At 37.5% G+C, this 23,714-nt stretch overlaps 1 protein-coding gene across 1 annotated transcript in view; it reads left to right on the top strand.

The window, feature by feature from the left end:
* CDH8 (cadherin 8) overlaps positions 1–23,714 on the top strand; it is a 355,394-nt gene that overhangs the window by 116,408 nt on the left and 215,272 nt on the right. Inside the window, exon 4 of the mRNA XM_057314604.1 lies at positions 288–582. Within this exon, the coding sequence (XP_057170587.1) occupies positions 288–582 (295 nt within the window). The remainder of the gene's footprint in view (positions 1–287; positions 583–23,714) is intronic.

The following is a 23,714-nucleotide window of genomic DNA, read 5'->3' as shown; positions in this document are numbered from 1 at the left end:
ATTTTTGTGTTTTCCTCTTGACCTTTTTATCATTCTAAATGCATGTCAGTTTACACGAAACAGGTCAGAGTACTTTTTAAAACTGTTCTGATTTGTATAAATTTCATTATATTTTATTTTGATTGATATGCATACAGTTTATAAACTCTTTGCAGAACTGTTGTTAGTAGAAATCGATGAAGTTAGGATGAATGTAGGAAGAACCAACTTGATATTCAAACAGGAGGTAGTTAAAAAACAACTTTGCAAATTGCCCCATCGCTAACCAATGTCACTTTTTATTTTAGCTGCACACAGACCTTGATCCTGGGAGCAAAAAAATCAAATATATCTTATCAGGCGATGGAGCTGGGACAATATTTCAAATAAATGATATAACAGGAGATATCCATGCTATAAAAAGACTTGACCGGGAGGAAAAGGCTGAGTATACTCTAACAGCTCAGGCAGTGGACTGGGAGACGAACAAGCCTCTGGAGCCTCCTTCTGAATTTATTATTAAAGTTCAAGACATCAACGACAATGCGCCGGAGTTTCTTAATGGACCCTATCATGCTACTGTGCCAGAGATGTCCATTTTGGGTAAGTATGCTTCCAATTTCACAGAACTATTAAGAGTCATCTTTAAAATAGCTCCTGGCATCAGGGCTGGTGTGTTGCTGAATAAAAGACATTTATTACCGTCTTATCTCTAATTTGCATTTCCAAATCCCCTTTTTTGGCCTAAGTTCCACAGCTCAATAGCTTTAGTCCCTTAGTAATAGGAACTGACGAAGCAGTTTTATTAAAATATCTCTCCTTACAACGACAGTACCTCAATAGGCTGAATTTGTATTCCTCTCATAGACTTGTAGTTTGAGTATTGTTACTGAGATGGATTTATCAAGATTTGTTCCAACATGCCAGACTAATCCTATTGATATTTGCTTGATGTTTAATTATTTGTTTGTGTATATTCACATGCAGATGCAGTGCATAGAGAAATAGAAAACGGTCTAGATCTGTAGTCAGGCAGATATTGGATTGAGCTGGTAGGTCAAGTCAAGAGTGAATTAGGAAATCACAGTTGCCAGAGACTTCTTTGTAACTGAACTTTTTGTAGGAACGCTGCAATCTCTGATGTCTCACTCGTACTTGTGCTGAGGCAGTGAAATATACATTTTATTTTACAGAGCAGTGTTTATTTCAAACCATGATTTTCTCCCTTTCTTTTTTCCTTTTGTGGATATGCTTAGCTGTCCTCAACGCGTGGCCTTGGTCTAGGTAACCTCTGTTCCCAGACTTTATACTATAAGAGGAGGGGTTTTAGGGCTCTTCCTTCTCTGACAAGAAGAAGCAGGATCCAAAATTCAGAGTATAAGATCACAAAAGTCATTCTTTTCTATGTTATATGTACCCTAGTTTGTTTCAAATTACATTTAAGACAACCTACAAGGATATATGCTGTGCGACGAAGTCACATAAATTAAACAGGTGAAATGATGATTGAAGGCCAGAATTAGATAAATAGCCTGGCTTCATTTGATTTCTGCCCTTTTAACCTTGTAACTTTGGTAAAGATACCCAATTGCAGTAGCGGATGAGAATTGATTTCAGGTCTTCGTATCTTACCCATGTATTTCTCCTGCCAAGACTCCATTCTGCCTATCTCTTCTGCAAGGAATTAATTTATTTTCTTTCTTTCTTTCTTTCTTTCTTTCTTTCTTTCTTTCTTTCTTTCTTTCTTTCTCTCTCTCTCTCTCTCTCTCTCTTTTTTTTTTTAAATCAAAATCCAGTTGCTTTTCTACAGCTGGTCGAAATGACATTCTTTTCTGGAGAAACTTCTGTGGCTTTGAAGCGGCAGTTTCTTTTCTACCATCACCAGCAGAAGAAACACAAATGAGCAAAAAGCACCTCCATGTTTATACTCTCTTGAGAATCTGACATGCAGACAGGAACTGAGAAACACTATCTTCCCCCACCCCCGCCCTTTTCTTTGATCAACTCATTTAGGACAGAGAATTTCCCTAATTCATCTTTTTTTTTTTAATCCAGATGAGAGTAAGATGTTTTAAAGGACTATTGATACCTACAGTACATGCAGAACACTTTATCTTAATTGCCAGTAAACAATGAGCTGTTGATTTCATCTCATCATTGTGATTCCTGCATCATAATGGCCAAAACTATACCGATTTATTGTAAATGTGTCAGAGGCTTCCATTTCTGTGTAGTGAGTTAATCACCTGATAAATATGTTAAGGAAGAAAACCCCCAAAACTTATGCAGACTTCAAGGTCATTCAGCTAAGAAAAGGATATTAGAGATATTATTAGCTACATAATGAGGTGTATAAATATGTACCTGTAAATGTACATATGCATTTTTTCCTCTATTAAAAGATTTTTCTTGATAAGAAGGTAGAGAGCAAAGGAAATAATCTATTCTAACATATACACAGTTATTTAAAAAAAAAAGTGTAGCTTGTGACATCTCTTCCAAACACCTGTGGTTTGTGCTACAGTTGAAAGTGTGGTTTTTGAAGTTAGATAGATGGAGTTTTGAATCCTGGTTCCATCCCTTATTATCTGGTTGACTTTGAAGTTCAGGGAGGTTAAATTATTGCTTATTTTCCCGAGCTACAATGCAAAGATAGTAATTTCCATCTTGCTTTCATTGTGTGAGAATCACATGATAAAATACAAGGTAAAGGTATGCCATAAAGTAAATAAGTGTTCAAAATTGCTTGTTGTAGTCATTTTTACAATTATTTTTATTCTATTTCCCATGTTACCTTTGGGCCTTTCCCATGTATTGATTTTATGCATTGGGTGTCTGGTTTCTCTTTGACTCCAGCCTCTCTGGTTAAAGGAAGCAGAGGCAGCTGCATTATTTTATTGTCAACTGTGAATTATTCCCTTCATTTCTCATGAAGGTGAATATCAGGATGAAGGTCAGCTACTATCTCCTTTCTCTCCCCATTGCCACAGTTCTCTCTCAGCCTGTCTCTTCCCTCCCCTCCTTAATTCTTTCATTTTTCTTCCTTTGCTACTGCAGAAATGCCAGCACTTGCACCTGTACGCCCTGAGGAATGCCAGCAAGGACTAGGGATTTCATTGTGCAGAAAGTGAAAAATAAAAATTCTAATTGAGAAATTTACCAATATTAAATTGAAATGAATGTGATGTTCAGGAACTGTCTGCCAGTTGACAAGCTGTCAAGACAAAACACACATATATATTTGCCCAAATGGCAGCCAAATTATTTTAGAAATATCTTACTTGGAAGCTGGAGACACAGCTCTTTTATATTCTACTGTGAACTTCAGAACTTGATGAGAATTCACTTTTATAGCAATACCACGTAAAGAGTGGCATGTGAGCTTGTCTGATTTTAACTGTGAATCCCAAACTAGCGTTGTTGAAGTTGGTTTTTCAGCGTGCATTTGCCTACGTTTATTGAGTTCCAGACAAAATAGGTATTTTTAAGGCCGTTGTATATTGGGGTGAGGGATGTTTAACCCTGACCATATGCCTACACCTGCGTTCAGATAAAATAAACTTTTATATTTGAGTTGAAAATGGGATCTCAGATTATTTGGCTTCAAATTTGCCTTCTATTTGCGTAAGTGACATAATCCATATAAGCCTTACTTTATCTGTATGGTGTGCACGGTGACCTCTACCTAAATAAATACGTGGGGAAAAATTCAGTGGTTTTATTTAAAGTACTTGGCAGAGCATAGAGTTAGTGACCAACATATATTAGTTTCTTTACAGCCATCCATTTGTAAATTACTTCTACTAGGAAGATTTCAGTAAACTGATATGAATGGCTGAGTCAATGAAAAATGTCTCAGCAAGCCTTAACTTTATATTCCAAGATATACTTGTTGGAAGGAACCCTGTTTTATTCAGAAGGGCATATAAGTGAAGGCAAGTGTGAAAGGATGAGAAGCCAAATAGCGCGTAAGCTGGTAGGCATGACTGTATTGTACACAGTTACCTAACACGTAACACTGGAGATTTTCTCCGTTTCCTTTGAGACTCAAGGCTTCTCTAATGATGATCAATGTGTATTGAAAAGTTGCTATATGCCAGAAGCAGTGTTAAATGCTTTTAATATCCCTGACAACCCTGTAACATCAGCACTGATATTAACTTCCTTATATCTCATTACTTTTAATCAGAAAGGGGGAAAATAATAGCTAATCCAAATCCAGATATTAAGTGGAGGGGCTAGGATTTAAATCCAGACATCTGGCTCTACCTCTCATGGGTTTAACCAGTATGCTGTACTAATCTTTGATAATATCTCTAGAGAATTTTGTTTATACGAGCACTGTGCTTCTGCTGCATATTTATAATAGTTAATATTTTTCCAAGGTGGAAGAGCACTTGAGGTCAACATGCTTTTGCAAATTAAATCGAAAACTAAGACGGATTTGGAAAGGAAAACTTTGGGTAAAGTATGACACGATTTTCAAGTTAGGTACCTAAGCTCTTGAAAAATGTAACAACAATACATCACATAGAAATTCAAATAACACTAAAATTAATTAGGAGCCATGTGGTGAACACCGGCTCTGAAGTGCTATTAATATAATAAAGATAAAGACTAAAGAGAGTAATCGAGATTGACTCTAGATTTTCTGGTCTTTAATGGGAAAGGAGAATGCACTTTCCACAAAAAATATGCATCAAAATATCCAAAGAAAGTTAAGAGACGAGTTAGTAAGATAAATTTTAAAAAGGCACATCTCACTACTCTCCAAAGGCTTAAAACGGGCAGTTATGGAAGTCAATACACAATAGACAAGTGAACTTACTCTCCTTGAACACGAACTCAGCCAAAGGAAAATGCTAAAGTTTGAAATTAATTTCAGTCTTTTTCCTTCTGTGTGTTACTCCCATTCTGTCTTCTCTTGTCATTCATATTAAACCTTTTCTTTATGAATATATTCTTTTATGATAAACATTCTCAAATCCTCTTTTGGAGGAAGGTTCATATAAAATGCATATTATTTATTTTGTGTCTTTCATGATCTTTGGCTTGGAATACATTTAATCTTAGAGAATTTCTCATGGCCTTCAAAAAAAAATAAAGAGAAATATTCAATCTTAGAGAAAAGGGGTAAATGGAGTTCTATAGAGTTTATTTTTTCTTGAACCATTTGACACTGAGTTGCTGACTTGATGCCCCACCACCATGGAAAACCTCAGGAAGTCCTTCCCACATGGATGCTTTTTTCCACAGCCATCACTATCAGGAAATTTATATCGATATACCATTGCTCTTGAAAGCACAGACTTTGGTCACATGTCTCCAATTGTTGAAGTAATGGTGTGTATTACTCTCTCTCTCTCTATAATATATATATATATTATAGATATATATTACATTTCTCTATATATTAATATATATATTAAAAAGATCAAATCCAGGACTGCATGTGCATTACCATTATGTTTCTAGAATACTTCCATAGGGAATGGTTCTTGAGTCTTTGCTTTTATGACCTTAATCTATAGAATTCCTTAGTTAGGATTTGTCTGATGTTTCCTTGAGATTAAATCCAGAATATGCATTTTAGGTAGTGCTATTACAGATAACACTGATTTGTATCAAGTGGAGCAAGATTCTCATTTATTCCATTATTGGTGAAAATCATTTCGATGATAATTTCATTAAGGTGTTATCCAACCGTGTATGTCTAGTGTAAAGTTTTTATTTTCTCTTTGTACTTAATAACAACTTTGTCAGCAGACACTTTGCACCTAAGTAAATATCTTATTCTTCATCAAATTACTGCCCTCCCCCCATTTTAGCATTCGCTGAGGTTTCTTGGCTGAAGTAATTATTACCATGACAGCTGCCACATGGTGGTTGTACTCATTCCCTCATTCCATCTGCATTTATTACTTGACATTCTTCTCTAAGGAAAATTTTGCTTTTCTTCCCATTTCTTTGCTTGTGTATTTATTTATATTAGTTTGGACTTTTAAATTTCTGTTTTATTGAATGAGTTGTGATATGTTAATTTTATTATTTATTTTGATGCTGTGGTACTAGTTATGAATATTCATTAATACCAGACTTGGCCATGACATGCCCTTGAAGCTGATTCTATGTCCTGTTTACGTGCCTCATCATTCTTTGGGAACTGTCTTATCACTGGCTGAAGTGTTGTAGGCTTCTTTTGTACTCAACCTGACCTAGCCCTGGAATTTGCTGTTGGTTCACTCATTCATCTGTTTGTCTGTCTGTCTATGTATCTATATATCTGAAGGAGAGCATGAACAGAGGGGAGGGGCAGAAGGAGAAGGAAAGAGACTTAAGCAGACTCCCTGCTGAGCATTGATTTGGACGCCATGCTTGATCTCATGACCCTGAGATCATGACCTGCACCAAAACTGCTTTGGCTCCTTAACCAACTAAGCCCCCCAGGACCCCCATGGAATTTGCCAACTATACAGAGAGTCCATTTAAATGAGACTGGTATTTGGTGCCAAATGCAGGATATTGGTTATATTTATTGCTCCCAAGGTGTTGCTACTCTCGAATCTTTTCAGTGGACAGGACAGAACAAAGTAATGTATGGGAGCATGCGCGCGCGCGCGCACACACACACACACACACACACACACACACACACACACACAATTTTCTCTACTGAGTTAAATGGTGTTCCTCCAAATTGTGTCTGCCCAGGACCTTAGATTAGGGTCTTTGCAGAGGCAATTAGTTAAATGGAGACCTTGAATTAGATGGAGGCAGAGATTGGAGTGGTGCCCCCTAAGGAATGCCAAGAGCTACTAGTAGCTGGAAAGGGCAAGGGAACATGCTTCAGAAGAAACATGGGCCAGGCAACACTTTGATTTTGGACTCCAGACCTGGGAGAGAATAAATTCTTGTTGGGTTTAGCAACCCAATTTGTGATCATTTGTTACGGTAGCCAAAGGAAACTAAAACACTCTATCTTTTGAAAACCGTGAGTTCATCTCTAAACCTCCAATTCTAAAGCGACACCAGAGGGTTCATTATATATATATATATATATATATATCTTTTTCTCCAACAATAAGAAACCTGAGTTTCTTTATCCTCAGTATATTTATTATTTGGATCACCTTTCACATCCTGTAATAAGGGATTTCCATTTACTGTTTCCGCCCAACCCCCCATCCCTCACACAAATGTTTGTCTGCTGTTGTATTCTCCCTCCATCCTCCTACCCTTACACAGATTCCTATCTCGCCCAGCCACACTTAATGGCTTTTCTACTAAATTGTTCAGATGGCATTCAGATAGGAATGGATGCAGGAACCTGTATAACACTCTCTACTTTTATTCTCCTATATACCTCAGTTGTTTCTTATGGTATAATCGACCTGTGGCAACATTTTCCAATCTATAATCAAAATAGGTTTGCGAAAAGAAAAAAAAATATCAAATTCAATTGAGAAACACTGAATTAAAGAAAATGAAGTGCTTTTTGTGCTTCCGAGTCTTCAAAGTATTAATATATCATAATTTGATAAATTTGTATTATATGCTCTTTTGGAGATGCAGACATTTATATGATCTCAGAAACTATTTTTTTAATAGATATCTTGCAGCACTAACCTAATTTTACACTACAAAAGCTTTACAAATGCATGTCTGATGAGAAGACATTTTTGATTCTATGCGAGGCCACATGTTCGTTTAGCATGTAGCTAAACAGTCAAATTTGCAATTTCTGAAGAGTGAATTAAAAATTATGATGACTGTAGCTTACATGGATTAACTTGTCATTCTTGTCACTGCCCAGTACTTATTTTAGTCCCGTCTAAAGAAGATCCCCAAAGTAATAAAGAGATTCATTTTCATATTCTTTTTTATTATTAAACAATTTTTGTCACATAACCTTAAAAGATGAAAGAATGTTCATGCTAACAAACAGTCTTAAACCTAACATTCTCCTTTCTTATAATTTAGAGGTCGTAGATTTCTTTCTTTCTCTTGGCTAGATTTTTAAGAAATGGTACTATTTCTCTATTTTAAAGGAAAGATGCTGAATAAGAAAGGGGAAATACATATCTTGATGGATTTGATTATATTTTTTTTGTCTTGTTTGATTCAGAGTGATGAACAAAACTGAAATTCTTTAGGAAAACATGGGTGGGAAATCATGGGGATTGAAATAAATATTCTCAAAAGAAATCCAGCTGCTGTACCTGATATGAATGCCTATAACAGCTGTGGTTCTGAAACTCTAAGATGACGTGAGGATTGTGTAGTTTCTATTTTGCATAGAGAAGCTATCCTTCATTAGGGATACGTATTTGAAATACTGAAATATTCTCCTATCAGTAAGTCTGTACTTATCGAAAGGAAATTTAAAATACTCAAGAAAAACTTTGTATTCTAGGTCAAGGGTTGAGAAACCAGACAATCCGATGATCATATTGCTTCCTTGTCTTTTGCCCTCATATGAGAATTAATATTTTAGGGCTCAACATATTTATTGATTCCAGAGACAAAAGGGCAAATCCTCCATAAGTTATCCAAGCCATGTTTGTGTCCAGAGCTCTCTGAATTAGCATCAATACCCACATTTTTATGAGTTTTTTGTTACATTGTCATTATAAGAAATCATGAATTAAAAAGGACTAGAGAGTATAAGCTTATAGAGTTGAGCCTTTGCCCACATTCGCCTGTTAGAGAAATGAATCAACTGCATGTCAGGGCAGCTCCAAAACACGCATTTGTGAAATTCTGAAGTCTTGGCCGAAAATGAATGTGGGACACCTTCGTCAATATATTTTTGGTGTCAGCATGCTCTTCTCAGAACCTTGCCTCTTGGAGCTGGTCCCGGGGATTCCTTAGCATCTCTATGGCTGTATTAATATTATTTCTTTAACTTTGATATTTGTGCATGATGGGCTTAATAATAGTACTTACTGGATTCACTGGACTTTAAAAATTACCATTTGATTATTTTCGACCCAAAGCCCTTTATTCCTTGGCTGATCAGCAATCACAGTTTTATGAGATATGTGTTGTTTTTTTTCCTATTCTCCTTACCAATAACTTCACATAGAGAAATCCAGTGAAATTTATATGACAAGATAGCTACATGTATAGATCAGTACCTAGATTGATAGATAAAATATGGTAGAACTGTTCAAAGAAGTAAAGGGTAAAGCTATTGAGGTTTGCAGAATGTAGACTGATGGCAAAAAGAGCTGTAAGTTGTGTGTGTGTACTTGATATATAATTAGATCTAAAACAAGACAAAAATTAGTTACATATGAGACTGGAGATGAGAATATATACAGCTTGTTTCAGATACGTCGCCCGTTGTAAGAAAACGAGTTTTCATCCCTTGTGCCTGGATTTGAAGAGTTAAAGTCTGTATAACGTATTTGTGCCACTGTTGAAGATGATTTTATTCATTTTCTTTTTGTCAGTGAGCATGACACCAAGGAGTCTTCCCTTTATAACCATGTCAGATTTTTCAGTTCTCATCATTCTCTAGCAATTATGAATCTTTGCAAGCCACAAGAGTCATCTGAGTTCAAGAAATACATTCAGGGTGGGAGAAGGGGAGAGGGGGTTTGGAGAGGAAGACCACAGAAGTAAAAGTGCCGTTTTCATCACATTATATTAAGGGTACCTACTATCAATAGGATTTATTCCTCTTGATGTTAACCTTACTCACTTGGCTGAGGTATTATTTTATCAGGTTTATCTATTGTAAAGTTACTCTTTTCTCCTCCTTTCCATACAATAGCCTTTGGAAGGAAATCTCTGTGTGCAGTAGGAAGTTTCCTCCCCCTGCCCCACGCACACCACATAATGACATTACTCATGTGGCTTTCTCACGCATAGGACATTTGTCTCTTTCCTTCCTTCCTTCTTTTTTTTCTTTCTCTCTTTCATTTAATCAGTATGTCCTCGAGGGTTATTTATTTTACACTTTGGTTTATAATCCAACACAGCTTTATTTTCTTGCCCAATTTCTTTGTCAGCTTTGGCAACTGGGAGTCCTTTTAGTCATCTCCTGTGTCACTTTGACACCCATCCATCCATCCATCATCATCATCATCATCAGTATTTTGGTTTGGATTTTATTACTTATTTACTTTCTTACTTTCTTGCACTTCATGATGCTCCAGGCTTATCTTGTATAATTATTGCTCTACTTCTAGAATTAACTATTTCTCCAAGGAGCCCTGGTTGCTTTTACTGGGGTGTCAGAAACCAAGATGAGTGTTGCTCCTGAGTTGCCTTTGCTTCTAGGCCCTTTCAGCTGATACAGGGAGGACAAATACATGTGGGTATACTAATTTATACACACACACACACACACACACACACATATACATATATGTCATGCAAATATATAATATATGAATAGTATATTAGTATATATACAGGAGTATACTAATCTGTATATTAGTATATTAGTATGTTAGGATGTGTGTGTTTATAGTGTACTTATACACACACATGCACACACACACTTAGGTCTGCTCCTTTCCCTCCACTACCCTTGGAAGTTTTAAAATATATATATGATATAGTTGTATTATTTTGTAACAGGTTGCATTTTATCCTGGGAAACTCTGACATCCTAATTTTTAAAAATTTGCATATATTGAGATTTACTTACTGTACTATAAAGTTTAACGGTTTTAACAAGTAGATTGTGCCATGGGTCTGTCATTACAGTAACATACAGAATAGTTTTAGTGCCTTAAGAATATCCCTTGAGTTTTACCTATTAAACCTTTTCATATCCTTAACTCCCAGCAAGGGAGTTAACTCCACTCCTCTGTTTACTGGCTTTACAATTTTGTTTTTCCTAAAATGTCATATAAAGGAATAATATGCAGATCTTTCACTTAGGTAATATGCATTTAAGATTCATCCATGTTTTTGCATGGCTTAATAGTTCATTCCTTTTCATCACTAAGTTGTATTCTGTCATATGGATTACCATAGTTTGTTTATCCATTTGCCCGTTGAAGGATATTTTCATTGTTTCCAGTTCTGTGTGATTATAAATAAAGCTGTTACAAGCATTCAGATACAGGTTTTTGTTTAGAAGTAAGTTTCCAGTTCAGTTGGATAAATATCTAGGAGTATGACTGCTGTATCATATGGTAAGCTTACAATTAATTTTTTAGGAAATTCTAATTGGTTTTGCCCAAATACTGACCACAAAGCCCTATCTATAGTCTATAAAACACTATAAAGATATCCGTCTTTGGTTATCAAACAAAACAATGGTAGAAAACCTAGAACAGAAAGCAATCAGTTAAAATAGAGGTGAACTTAAGTACTTGAATGAGTTCCAGTGATCACATTATAAGCAGGAACTATCTTAAAATGCTGTCAGACCTTTGGGAAATGCTACCTAAAAGGATTTTTTATCTCTCCTTTCTTCTGGTCAAAATGAGTCTCCCTGATTCTATTCTTCGGCAATGTGTTCGTGGGCACTGTTCACCAGCTTACCACCAACAACATTACTCTGCCTATTCCTCCTCTTTGAAAGCTTGTGTGAAAAAGGGAATGAGTGCAGGAATGAGGATCTTATAGTCAGTAACCACCTCCAGAGAACATACCTTTTTGAAGGCGGCAATGAACCCCCACTGAGTGTGTGCCTAACTCGTGTTTTGTTTATTCTCTACTAACTGTCCATCTTCCCATTGACAGTATGGATAATTAGCAGTCCGTTTATATAAGGTTGCTTCTGCTCTGGAACACAGATAGACATTTGATCAGATCTAATTCAATTTGTCTCAACCCCTGGTATTTGCCATGAAGACTGAGAAGTTGTAGAAATACTATCTTTCAAGTAGTTCAAGATGGAAATAGGTGAATGTGGAAACCATTGGGTAGACGTCATCTTTTTGTGGTATGTATTAGAGAAATGGAAAAGCTACACTTCACAGTGCAGGTAAAGGGATGAAACAGGTAACAAAGAGAAGAAAAAGTGAGAGATTGTGAAATTTATTGGATTTTTTAGTCTCTAGGTCTAGAAGCATACTGATCCTTAGACAATTCCCATCTCTGGCTTCCATGATACTCCATCCATCCATATTTGACACCCCCAAAATGGGAAGGATCTATTATGTTTCTTAAAAACAAACATCTCTTAAGAAATAGAAAATTGTCCTTTACATGCTGTCGGTGCCTGTGAAAAGAAGGGAGTTGAAGGATATAGGAGCATTTTTCTTCCTGGATATGCAAACATTGTATAAAGATATAAATATTTATGCCTACTCAAATTATATGCAGTTTATTTTCATTATGTGGACCTAGAGAATAGACCATCACTCTTGTGTCTTCCCTTTGAAAGATCCTGGCTCTTCAGCACAAGGCATGGTATGAGTAATATGTAGTACTTACCTTCATAATATAATAAAAGAGGAAGTTTTGTCTTTACCTGGCATCAGCTGCTGCCCATATAAAAACAATGAACTGAATTATATTCTTGGGATTGTTTAAACCAGAATTGGGGATGGGATATCCCTTCTGCCAGGCTTTTAAAAGGATTGTGCATCTCCTTGTCCTGGGAAAGAAAGAGAAAATGAAAGAAGGAATATTCTCAGTTCAACATGAAAAAAGACTCTTGATGCCAAGCGCAATGTCACTTTTCCATCCATTTATATTCACAGATCCTATTAATGGATGTAAGATAACCTACAGTCTTCTGTGCTTTGTTCTTTTGAAAATTACTATTAAAGAAAAGCGGGATGATCAAGACTGAAAACAAAGGACAAAATTCATTCCTGAGTATGTCTTTATTGTCCTTTTTCTCACCTTGACGGAATCATCTGAATAATGATAATCACCCCAGGATCCTTTTTTTTTGTATTGTTATTCCTGTGTAATTATTAGGGCTGCTGATACCATTAGGTGACAATGAAATAATATTAAATAATCCCCACACATTTATGTATATGTAACAAGTTACAATGTCAAAATTAAATGAAAGGAGAAGTGCCAGGATCCATCTTAAGAATGGCTCTTGCAGGGTCTTACTGCTCTAGTAAATGCTATGCAGGTGTCCTGTGAGCCCCTTTTAGAGGGACCGCACAGCAAGGAGAGTAAGACCATGTGCTGTGCGTCCAGCATTGTCTCCCCCACTTCATTAGCACTAAGGGCATCAGTAAGTCAGAATTTTCATAAGCATGGACAACAATTCTTGTTCCTATTCAGGCTTTTCTACATTCTCGCCTTTTCTTGTCCTTGGTACATATTTTTATATTATGCATTAAAGTGTAATACCCACAGAGTAAACTGCATATGTCATGAGAGCACGTACTCACAAGCAGAACAGATTCATGTAATTAGCACCCAAATAAAAGATCAGAATAGTACCTGCTTTGCAGAACTCATTCTTGGGCTTCTTTCTGTCACTGTGCGCATAAGAGCAACCAGTATGCTCACTTCTAAAATTATAGTGTTTTCCTCTTTTGTACTTGAGGCAGGTGGACTCATATACTTGCGTTTGTGTCTGGTTTCTTTCTCTCAATACTCCAAACAGGATTGAAACCAGTTCTACCCAATTTACAAGATACGTGAATAAGTCAGTGAATATATTGATTTTTATATTAATCTATTCTGTTGATTCCTCTTCCCCTTTTTTCTTTTTTAGTCTGGTGTTATAAGGTGACTTTAGCATTAGAGATGTTATTTTGCGGATCCTTTTGTTATGTACCCAGCTCAAGGCGGCTAAGGGGGAATTTCCATATCAGGACCAGAGTTGGTTTGGTAAACCTGCATCCATGAGACAGAGAAGAGGTCTCCAATGTGCCTGAAACAAATCTCACTTATTTCTAAAAGGAATTTATTTATTAAAACTGCCTTTATCCCAGGGGCATCTGGCTGGTTCAGTCAGTGGAGCATGCAAATCCTGATCTTGGAGTCGTGGGTTTGAGCCCCATGTCGGGTGTGCAAATTAATTAAAAAAACAAAACAAAACCAAAAAAACTTTAAAACTACCTTTATCCCAAAGGAGGTGGGGGGAACTCGCATTCTGCCTTCTTTTTTTTTAAGTTTCAGCTCCGTTTCTCTATTTTCTCTAATGTTATCATCATCAAATACATTTAACAAACATTTATTGAGCGCCTACATTTATAGACAGTGAAGTCACAGAGATCAAAACTGTGAGCGCAGACACAAGAGTTCATTCTCCGGAGTCGGCAGGCCACGTTGCTAATCCCTGGTAGTTTCCTTAGAGCACCAAGCTCACCTTGAGTCCTTTGAAATTCACCTCTGAGATTTTTGCCCTGTATTAAATATAACATTAACCTACATGGAACATGTCATGGTAGAAAAAACTATTATAATTTTATTTATTGACACAAATTATTTAAAAAGGAAACTTTCAGGCCACTAGTATCACTTGACATAAGTAGGAGATAAATGCCAGATAAATACAATATTAGATAGATATAATGAACTAGATGCATGATATTAGGTAGCTATAACGTGACCTATATGTGAATATATCAAATTCAGTAACTTTTGTGTAGACATTGTTGCCTGCCAGAGGCTTTTATTTCTAAGCTGTCTTGTTCCTTGGTTTGTAAAGGGATATTTGCAAATATCAGAAAGCTGTTAAATGCATACTAGCATAAAACTGAGATAATGCTGTGAGTGTGAAAGGAGCATGGAATGGATGTACATCTGTCACTATAGATTTGAAATTAATTAATGCTGAGTCCTTGCATACCTAGAGTGCCCTGCTGGAATGTTCCTCATATTTTGGAGAGCAACATGTCTTGTAAAATGCATGTTCACATTTTGGTGTATGCCAAGCAAGAACATGTGCAGTAAATGTTCTCTCATAACCATACCTGCCTCCAAGGGGGACATAGTTTGGCAGGGGAGGTAACCTGCTTTCTCAAGGCTTGCCAGAGATGTGTGTCAGGACTGTCATAGCAGAAACCATGAAGGAGAAGGACCCAGAGATGCCAGGAGATATCAGTGGGAATTTTGTTCACCTAAGATTTGCATGGCAGGGTATCCATTAATATTTCACATTTCCTTATGACTCAGAGGAGCTGCAGCCATTTCTTAAGATCTTTGGACCTGATGAGAAATAGGCACGTGGTATCATCTGCTCAGAAGTCAAGTCCTGCGAGTACATCAGAGGCTGTGCTAGTAGGACTGTGTGGGCTCTGCTAAAAGATCCATTCCTACAAAATGGAAAACATTTTAGCATCATTTCTCCATTCCCAAGCCTACGAAATCCAGTGCATACAAGCCATTAACATTGTACTCAGTGAGCAAGCAGTTGGATGAATTTTAAAGTGCGTGATTGTTTTAAATATTTGGTGGGAGATTTTACATTATAACCATCAAGGAAAGCACACCTGATCAGAAGATACTTCGAGATGTCATGATAAAAGTGAGTTATCGCTTTGTTATCAGCAATGGTGAAAAAGGCAGTTTTGAAGCTGCCCTATCGCCCACCTCGGAGACAAGAGCCATGTTGGATTTTGAAGGGACGTTCTAACACATTAGATTTGGCATTTGCTTTGAACAGAAAAGATATTCCTGATTAATTTTCAGATCTGCCTGACTCTTTAGATGTATCTGTAGCTCTTTAAGGTCTACAGAGCTTCTGATGCTATGGAAGCCAATCTGGGCAGGGTGGGGGTGCTTAGATATGTGGGATTCAAGGTTAGGGTTAGGACTGCATGAAGCATACAAAAATGTGCTCCCCCGTGTCGGATGTAATGCTTCCTTGAAATGTTCAAAGGCAAATGCTCCGGCTTTGAAGCCAGACTGTGTTTGAATTGTGGGTCTTCTCCTAACTACTGGGTGACCATGGGAAGGGAATTTGCCTCTCTGAATCTGAGTTTCTTTATCTTTAAAATGGGATTTAAGAAGGAAAATTATATGAAAGGATAAAATACTCTGCCTGGCATGGAACACATGTCCGTTGGCCCAAGCTCTGAGGCATGTCTACATGTTACAAAGGTCACCCTGGTTGGCCTTCTAAGTCAACATGCTCCTGAACTCTCTGAGATCATGTACATAAATTTGAGTCCTCTTCCATATTTTTTGTTTAGGATATATTTTCAGAATTAAGCTAGTTCATCTGTTCAAATCATCAATTATTCTGTTACCTTTCTCTATTACCGTATCTTAACCCTTTGTTTCTGCGATGGCCCCTACCCTATAAAAGAATTTTTGACATCCAATTTCTAACCTTTCTGTTGAGTTCCAGGCCTATAAGTCAGACTGCCCACGTGACATGGATATGTGGGATTGAGTGGCATTTTTAACAACCAGCACGTTCAAAACTAAATGAATCTGTTGTTTGTTGCAGTGAAGTTTGTTACCACAAACTTCATGGCTTTTATCAACACTAATTTTTTTTTTTTTTAATCTCATATATCCTGTGGGTCAGGATCCACGTGGGAGATCCAAAGGTTCTCTGCTTTTAGAATCTTACAAAGTTACAATCAACCTGTCAGCCAGGACTGAGATCTCATCTGAGGCTCAACTGGGCAAGAATCCCAGTTCCAAGGCCTCATGGTTATTGGCAGTGTTGAGATCCTTGAGGGTCTCAGGTTCTTTCTTATCTGGTGACCCCCCTCCACTCCTCGCTGCATGGCCTTTCCATATGGCAGCTTAGAGTATTAAGAAGCAAGTTGCTTCTTCATAGTCAGCAAGAGAGTCTGTGGCATAACAGTCATTATAATGTCATATAACATAATCGCTCCCCCCATTCACCTTTGCTATATTTTATTGTTTAGAAGGAAGTCACAGATCCTATTTGTTGTTGATTTCCTCCTCTGGTTCTACAGTAGCAAGAATGATTTTTTTTTAAGGATTTTATTTAATTATTTGAGAGAGAGTGCACACACGTGCTTGCGCAGGAGCAGGGGGAGGGGCAGAGGGAGACGCAGGCTCCCCGCTGGGCAGGGAGCCCCAGGGACATGGAGCTTGATCCCAGGATCCTGGGATCATGACCTGAGCCGAATGATTATTTCTAAAGCAGGGTTTTGAGCATGGCATTCCCTTGCCACACACCCTTGTGTGCCTTCCCATGGCTCTTAGAAATAAATGTGGGTAGAATGTAACCATTGTACAGTAAAGAAGGGTCCCCTTCTGCTTTTCAACTGCTGTGTCTTCTCTCACTATCCTGGTCCAAGAAACTATTATATATCACTTAGACTTCTGTCTGGTGTCCATACTGCTGGTCTGCATTCACTGTTCTGTGAATTCTCCTGCGTTTTCTGTTTATAACACGCTCCGGCTCACTAAGCTGTAGTGTTCCTCCACTGCACTGTAGACGTAGTTCAAAGTTTATAACACGGCTGATAATTCTCTGCACGACTTACCTGTGCCAGCATCCCCATGTTTTCAAGCTGTTGACTCTGCCTTACAGGCCTGCTTTCTGTCCCTCATGTGTGATGGCCTCAGAGTCTCCACACATAACCTTGATTTTGCCTGGGAGAGTCAGATTCCTCTGAATCTTTCAGGTCTGGGATGGTCATCACCTCCTCCAAGTGTGTTAAAGACTTCCCATCATTCTGTCTTTTCTTTCATGCAATTATAATTTATTAATTACTTGTGCAGTTATCTGTGCTAATCACAAGCTCCCTGAAGGTGGAGATGTTTTTATGTTCACTATTGTCTTCCTGTGTCTATCAAGACCCAAACGCAGGTATCGCAGAAAATATGTATTAAGCAAAAAAAAAAAAAAAAAAAAAAAACGATAGGACTAAAACAGTGAGCATTGTTCTCTCCAAATATTTCAATAGCAGTTAGGGAAACAGACGAAAGACCTTTCTCCAGGGAGGTCAAGTGTGATGGAGAGTTGTGTTTTCATGATCTGTGGTGCTGAGAGGTGCGGTGGAAGGGCCTAGGACAGGCTCAGTAATGACCTGACACAGAACAGTTCCTGAGAAGCTAAGTAGCTGTTACAACTGATAGCACTCTAGGAATCCCGCGTCTTAGAGAAACATGAGGCATTCTGGTATTGGAATATTATCAAGATCTGTAGTGCCTCTCAGAGTGACAAGGCAGCTGATCTTGAAATGTGACAAAGAGGGAATTTCTGTTACATGATACTGTGTCCTCAATCTCCCTGTATAAACCAAACTGATACGGAAGTGAGGAAAGTGCTCTCTGTTTAAGAGAGAAGATGCTCATGGCCTCCTTCATCGGTTTTTCTTTTGATAGTCAAGTTTTTCCCTCCCATTTAAAAGAAATCCATCTTAAGCAATAACATTATTTCCCTTATTGACTCAATATAAATGAAGGTCATTTATTTATTATTTTCTTTTTCTTTTTTTTTTTTTTTTAAGATTTATTTATTTTAGAGAGAGAGAGGGAGAGAGAGTGCATGCGCAGGGGATGGGGAGGGCCAGAGAGAGAGAGAGGGAGAGAATCCAAGAGACTCCCTGCTGAGTGTGGAGCCTGATGGAGGGCTCAAACTCACAACCTTCAGATCAGGACCTGAGCTGAAACTGGGAGTTGAACACTTAACCAACTGAGCCACCCAGATGCCCCTATTTATTACTTTCTTTTGGTTTCTGATCATCAGAGGTAAGGGTATCGTGGAAAGCTGGGGAATAACAATTTAACAGTCTACTATCTAGGAAACTCATTTGTGTAGGATTTAGACAATGAAATAAAAGGGTCACTCTATCATCTTTTATTTTTCCCTGGCTTTAGGAACTTAGGCAGGACATGGAGGTGCATATATTAATCTTATTCACATATAAGGGATCAAAATCTTCAGGTGGTAACTTAGCCTCTTATAAAATAGGATTTAATGCATAACATGAGATGCTACATAGAGACTCAAATGGGGCAGCAGGGGACATCAGGACTCGGGAGAGGAAGTCGTGGATCTGGGAGGCTGCTCATTAAATGTGCAAATTTGGATATATTCTTTGTTTTCTCTGCACATCCAGTTTGTAATTTTTACAATGATATTCTTTTACCGTTATTTAGAAAACTTACGTTCATGGAGCAATGACACTTGGTAGACCTTCAGTAACTATTCATTAAGAAATAAAAATATCACCTATGGAATTCCTGGGCTAGTGTCTTAAACACAGTAAGTGCTCAGTAAATGTACGCTATGGCATCATCATTATCCACGTCCTTATCATTACTGCTATAGACCAACACTGCCCTAGGCAGTTTCACCTGATTTGATGTGCACACATATCTGAGGCTTTTTTTTTTTTTTTCTGGTATCAAGTAAATTGGCAAAGAGTCTTATGGCAAATATGCAGTGAATCTGGGATTTTATTCTTTCCAGTCCTACCACAAACCCTTTAATCTAACTAAAACATTACTCACTACATCCCACTGGAGTACATTTGTTGTATGTTAAATATGCATATATATATATAATTTTTTTTTTTTTTTTTTTTTTTTAGGAAAATCATAGCTGTTTTTAAGGTAGGTATGGCTTCACTCACTTCCCATTGTCCCCAGACTAAGGCCGTTACAATTATACTGAAATACCTAAGTCCAGGTGAGGAAGTCCAAAGTATTTCTTCCATTTGGGCATAATTTCTTCAGGGTGCTCTTTGAGCATCTTTTTCAGGATACTCTTTCTAGGAATAGAAAATGAAACTCATTGCTCAGTCTTCCATCCTTCACTGATACACATAAAAGGTATTCAAAGAAAGATCCAAATCCTCCTAGTATCTGAGTAGATGGTCAGCTCTGTGAAGGCAAAACCGCTGCTCACACACTTTGACACTGTGTTTGCAGGAGTGATTTGTACACAGAAAGCACTAACACATGTTTGGGTTTGCATTTTTTCTTTTTAACTGTGACAAAGAAAAACTTCATTCTAATCCCCCTTCTTAGTTTTTAACTTACTGTTTATGAATTACAGGTTAATTCAGTCTTGTTCTGTTGATTCTTGAAGGAGGCAAAAATCTCTAATATTTTACCTTTTTTTTGCGCACATTCTCTCTTTCCCTTCCTGCTGTACTCTGTCTCTCTGTCTCACACACACACATTCCCTCACCCTTCATTCTCTCTGGATGTTCCAGTGTGTGTGTTTGTGTGTGGATTTGTGTGATATATACTGTCTGAGTTGGAGGGAAAATGCTGCTTTCTTTCCAAATCAAAGAGAAAAATGCGTCGAGTCTGGAACAGCAACAAAAATAGCTGGCTTGACTCACAGTCTCTCTGCTCTGAAATATAAATTCTATCCTGAAGGGAATTCTCTTTTCTGTCTAGTGCAGTCTACCCTCCATACATACACACATAGTGAAATATGTGCAGATTCGAAAGTCTTCATAGGAACATGAGAGATCATTAATTTTGTATTATCTTGGCAAAAATGGGGGCGAGAAATTATTTATATTGTGAGCTCTAATTCAAGGCAGTTCAAGTTCCAAAGGATTTGAGTTTCAGCAAATCCTTAGAAAGTCTCTGTTTTAAGAATTCCACATTACCCCCATTTACTTCTTTATGAGTTTGTCAGTTCCAACCATAATATACAGCATCGGGTAGTCTTGTTCTAAGAAGATGATAAAATTATTTCTTTACAGTGGTGCTTAAGGTAATTGTGTTTGATTTCAGTGGGTTTTATAAACGTTGTAAGAAAGGTATCTGAAATGGCACATCGTGCTGGTGACAGAGAGGTTTAGGTGTAGAACTCATACTGAATATGTAAATATGTATTACAGTGATCTTTATGGATTCCTTAATGTTTGTATGAGACTTTCACATGTTGTGCGATAGTGTTGCCTATCTTTTTGATCCCATTGGTTCTCCATGGTAGTACAGTCATGTGAGTAAAGCAGATAAGTATATTACACTCAGAGATTTATGATTTGCTTTCAGTCTCTCTGTTCCAGCTCTTAATATTTGTAAGCCCCACAGGGGCAGATTCCTTCTGCCAAATGTGCTTTCCATGCACTTTCCACCAAATCTCGTGTAATGCTGGGATCAGAAATAAGGGGCAAGGAGACAGACACAAATGGAAAGTTGAAGTTACCTTGTTCTTGGTGGTTGACCAGCAGATACTCATTTAATGAAGAGAGAGGAGAACATCGTTACTATAAGAATATATGTAAAAGAGGGTTCTTTTTATGATCAACAGCTCCTGGTTCTTGCTGCTTCTTGCGTTGCCTGAACAATCATGTACAGAAAAATGGGCTATGCCCAAGCTCGCAGAGATCATTTCCCTGATAATGGATTAAAGCACACTTAGATCTAGTTTTGAAGGTTCTTTGAAAACTGTCATATAAGCAAAATGTCTAGGATTCTTAGTCATTCTAAAGCCCTGAGGTGGGTCAGTGCCTGGTGTAATGAATGGGGACCAGGAAGTTGTCACCGAGACCCTGAAGTCTTTTTATGTAACGTGGGAACTAGGAGAGCAGCAATTTCATTTCTTAAGGGATTTGTGAAATTGTATGCCTGGAAATTTATGCTTATTTAATTCTTGTTCAACAGCTTTCACAAAGTATATAATTTTAATGACTGTGCTTAGCTGTATTATATTAATTTTACAGAAAAAAAGTATAATTAACATGAAAACTATACTGCATCCTGTATTTCTTAATTTGCCATCCTAAAAAAATGTAGCTATTCTGATTGTGACACCCTACCATTTGGTGGTAAGATACCATAATTACTGGAAAGCATTGGATGAAAACAGGGGGGTTATAACTCTATCCTTACTGACACTAAACTAAAAACGTATCACATATTCAAAGATGAAAAAGCATATTTAGATGTATTCCCAGTTTTGGTATTTCCTGGACAACCTTTGAACACAAAGAGGTTAGGGGAATTTTTCAGTCTAATTTTCTATAAAATTAGGAACTTCTTAATTGTCTTACTTTACTCAGAAGCCTGTGAAGTTATAAAAATAAGTCAAAGCATATGAACACATTGTATTAGTGGCTTATTTTTTAGAGCATAGAGATGTCGATCCATTGTAATTGTACTGCTATTTTTTTTTGTTTTTTTTTATAAAATTTTTTTATTATGTTAGTCACCATACAGTACATCCCTAGTTTTTGATGTAATATTCCATGATTCATTACTTGCGGTATAACACCCAGTGCGCCATGCAGTACGTGCCCTCCTTAATTGTACTGCTATTAATCAGTAATTGGGTTCCATAGTTTGCGCACCAGAAGGACCCCGGGAACTGGTTAAAACAGATTCACAGCTTCACCCTCAGAGTCTGTGATTCAGTATGTTTGGAATGAAGCTGAAAATTTACATGTCTAACAAGTTCCTGAGGAGGCTAATGCTGCTGGTCTGGAGACCATACTTTGAAAACCACTTGCTCAGTGGGTGACTATGATGCCAGATTTCTCTGCTTGGAGTCCATGGTAGTGTGCCAGGAGGTTCTGAAAACAGAATAAGAGAGGCAGGACACGTCTTTCTGAGGTGTTACCAGAACATTTGCAAAGCTATTTCATATCTCAAAGAAATAGCGTTGATATAGGAGGGAGTGAAATGCAGAAACAGCATGACATATTCTGAGAAAGACACAAAACCTCAGAGTTGTTCCAAGTTTATAATTGTCTGCTTCCACCTATAAAGCTGTCACCTAATATGACTGCCTAACTTGCTAGAGATTTTCAAACACGTCCACCCAGACGTTGTAAAATTAGGGGTTCCACGGAGCAAATGCTGTGGAAATTTATGTAACGTGGAATCCCTACGTTCTAGCTTCATGTCTGGCAAAAACAGAGGCTTGACAATCCTGCGTGGTCTTACGCAAGATTTCCTTTAACCTCTCGTGTCCAGGTGCTCCATAAGGAAAATAAGAACAATGGGGAGGTCATGTTTTAAGTTGGGCCTGTCATATTGATTCAAAACAATATTCGTTATTATTTATCAAATATATAGTGAATGTACTGAGAACTTCCTGTGTACTACACAAGGGTTTAATTACCGTAAACAGACAAGTCGATGTATACCATCCATATGAAATTCTTTGGGGGACCGAGAATGTCATGTAAATCAGTTCATAGTTCACGTCTTAATTAACTGTGTGACTCACAGTTCCGAAAACACTGCTGTAGAGGTTTTTATTCCTTTCAGAGGCAATGCCTGCCTGGGGGATATGCTAGCCGATAAAGGTGGGGTGAAGAATCCAGCCTACGTCAGGCGTGTTTGTGGAAATTCAGTCTAGTGGATGCTTATGATTGTCTAAAGAACTAATCTTTTTATTATTTATATATCAGCAACTGTATTCATCATTGATTTCCACTAATAAAAGCACACATTCATACAAGCTACACGCTAATTAGAGAGAGAATTACAAGTGTCTAATGCCTTAGTACTACAGAGAAATGACAATATATAGGTTTAAATATTTACAAAAGTCAAGTGTAAGCTGTTATCTTTTGCAAGTCTTCAGGCTCTCCTGGATGCTGTTCACAGGGTTTGACCCCCTATCTGTCCCACATTGTACTCCCTGCTCTTTAGAATGCAGGTGCTAATTAACGTCTTCACACTTTTTGCACAGCACTAAAAGCCAAGCCTCCTTACATCTGTGCCTTCTAAGGTGTCTCTTTGAGTTGCCTACTAAAAAGAGGTGTGCTTCCCACCGTGAGTATGTATTATTTTTGTAATTAAAAACTTGAAATAACATATAACTTTTAAAATGGCATAAGCACCCCTTCCTCTTCCCAGCTCTCAAATAGCTCTTTTCCATGGGCCAGAGAGTGGTGAAGTGGATTCCTTGCCCCCTCCTCTGATTCTGAATTGGTTTCCAA

The sequence above is a fragment of the Ursus arctos genome, unplaced genomic scaffold, assembly GCF_023065955.2.
Source record: "Ursus arctos isolate Adak ecotype North America unplaced genomic scaffold, UrsArc2.0 scaffold_19, whole genome shotgun sequence".
In the NCBI taxonomy this organism is placed as follows: domain Eukaryota; kingdom Metazoa; phylum Chordata; class Mammalia; order Carnivora; family Ursidae; genus Ursus; species Ursus arctos.
Note: the sequence above shows the minus strand (reverse complement) of the source record. Positions and strands in the feature narration are given on the sequence as shown.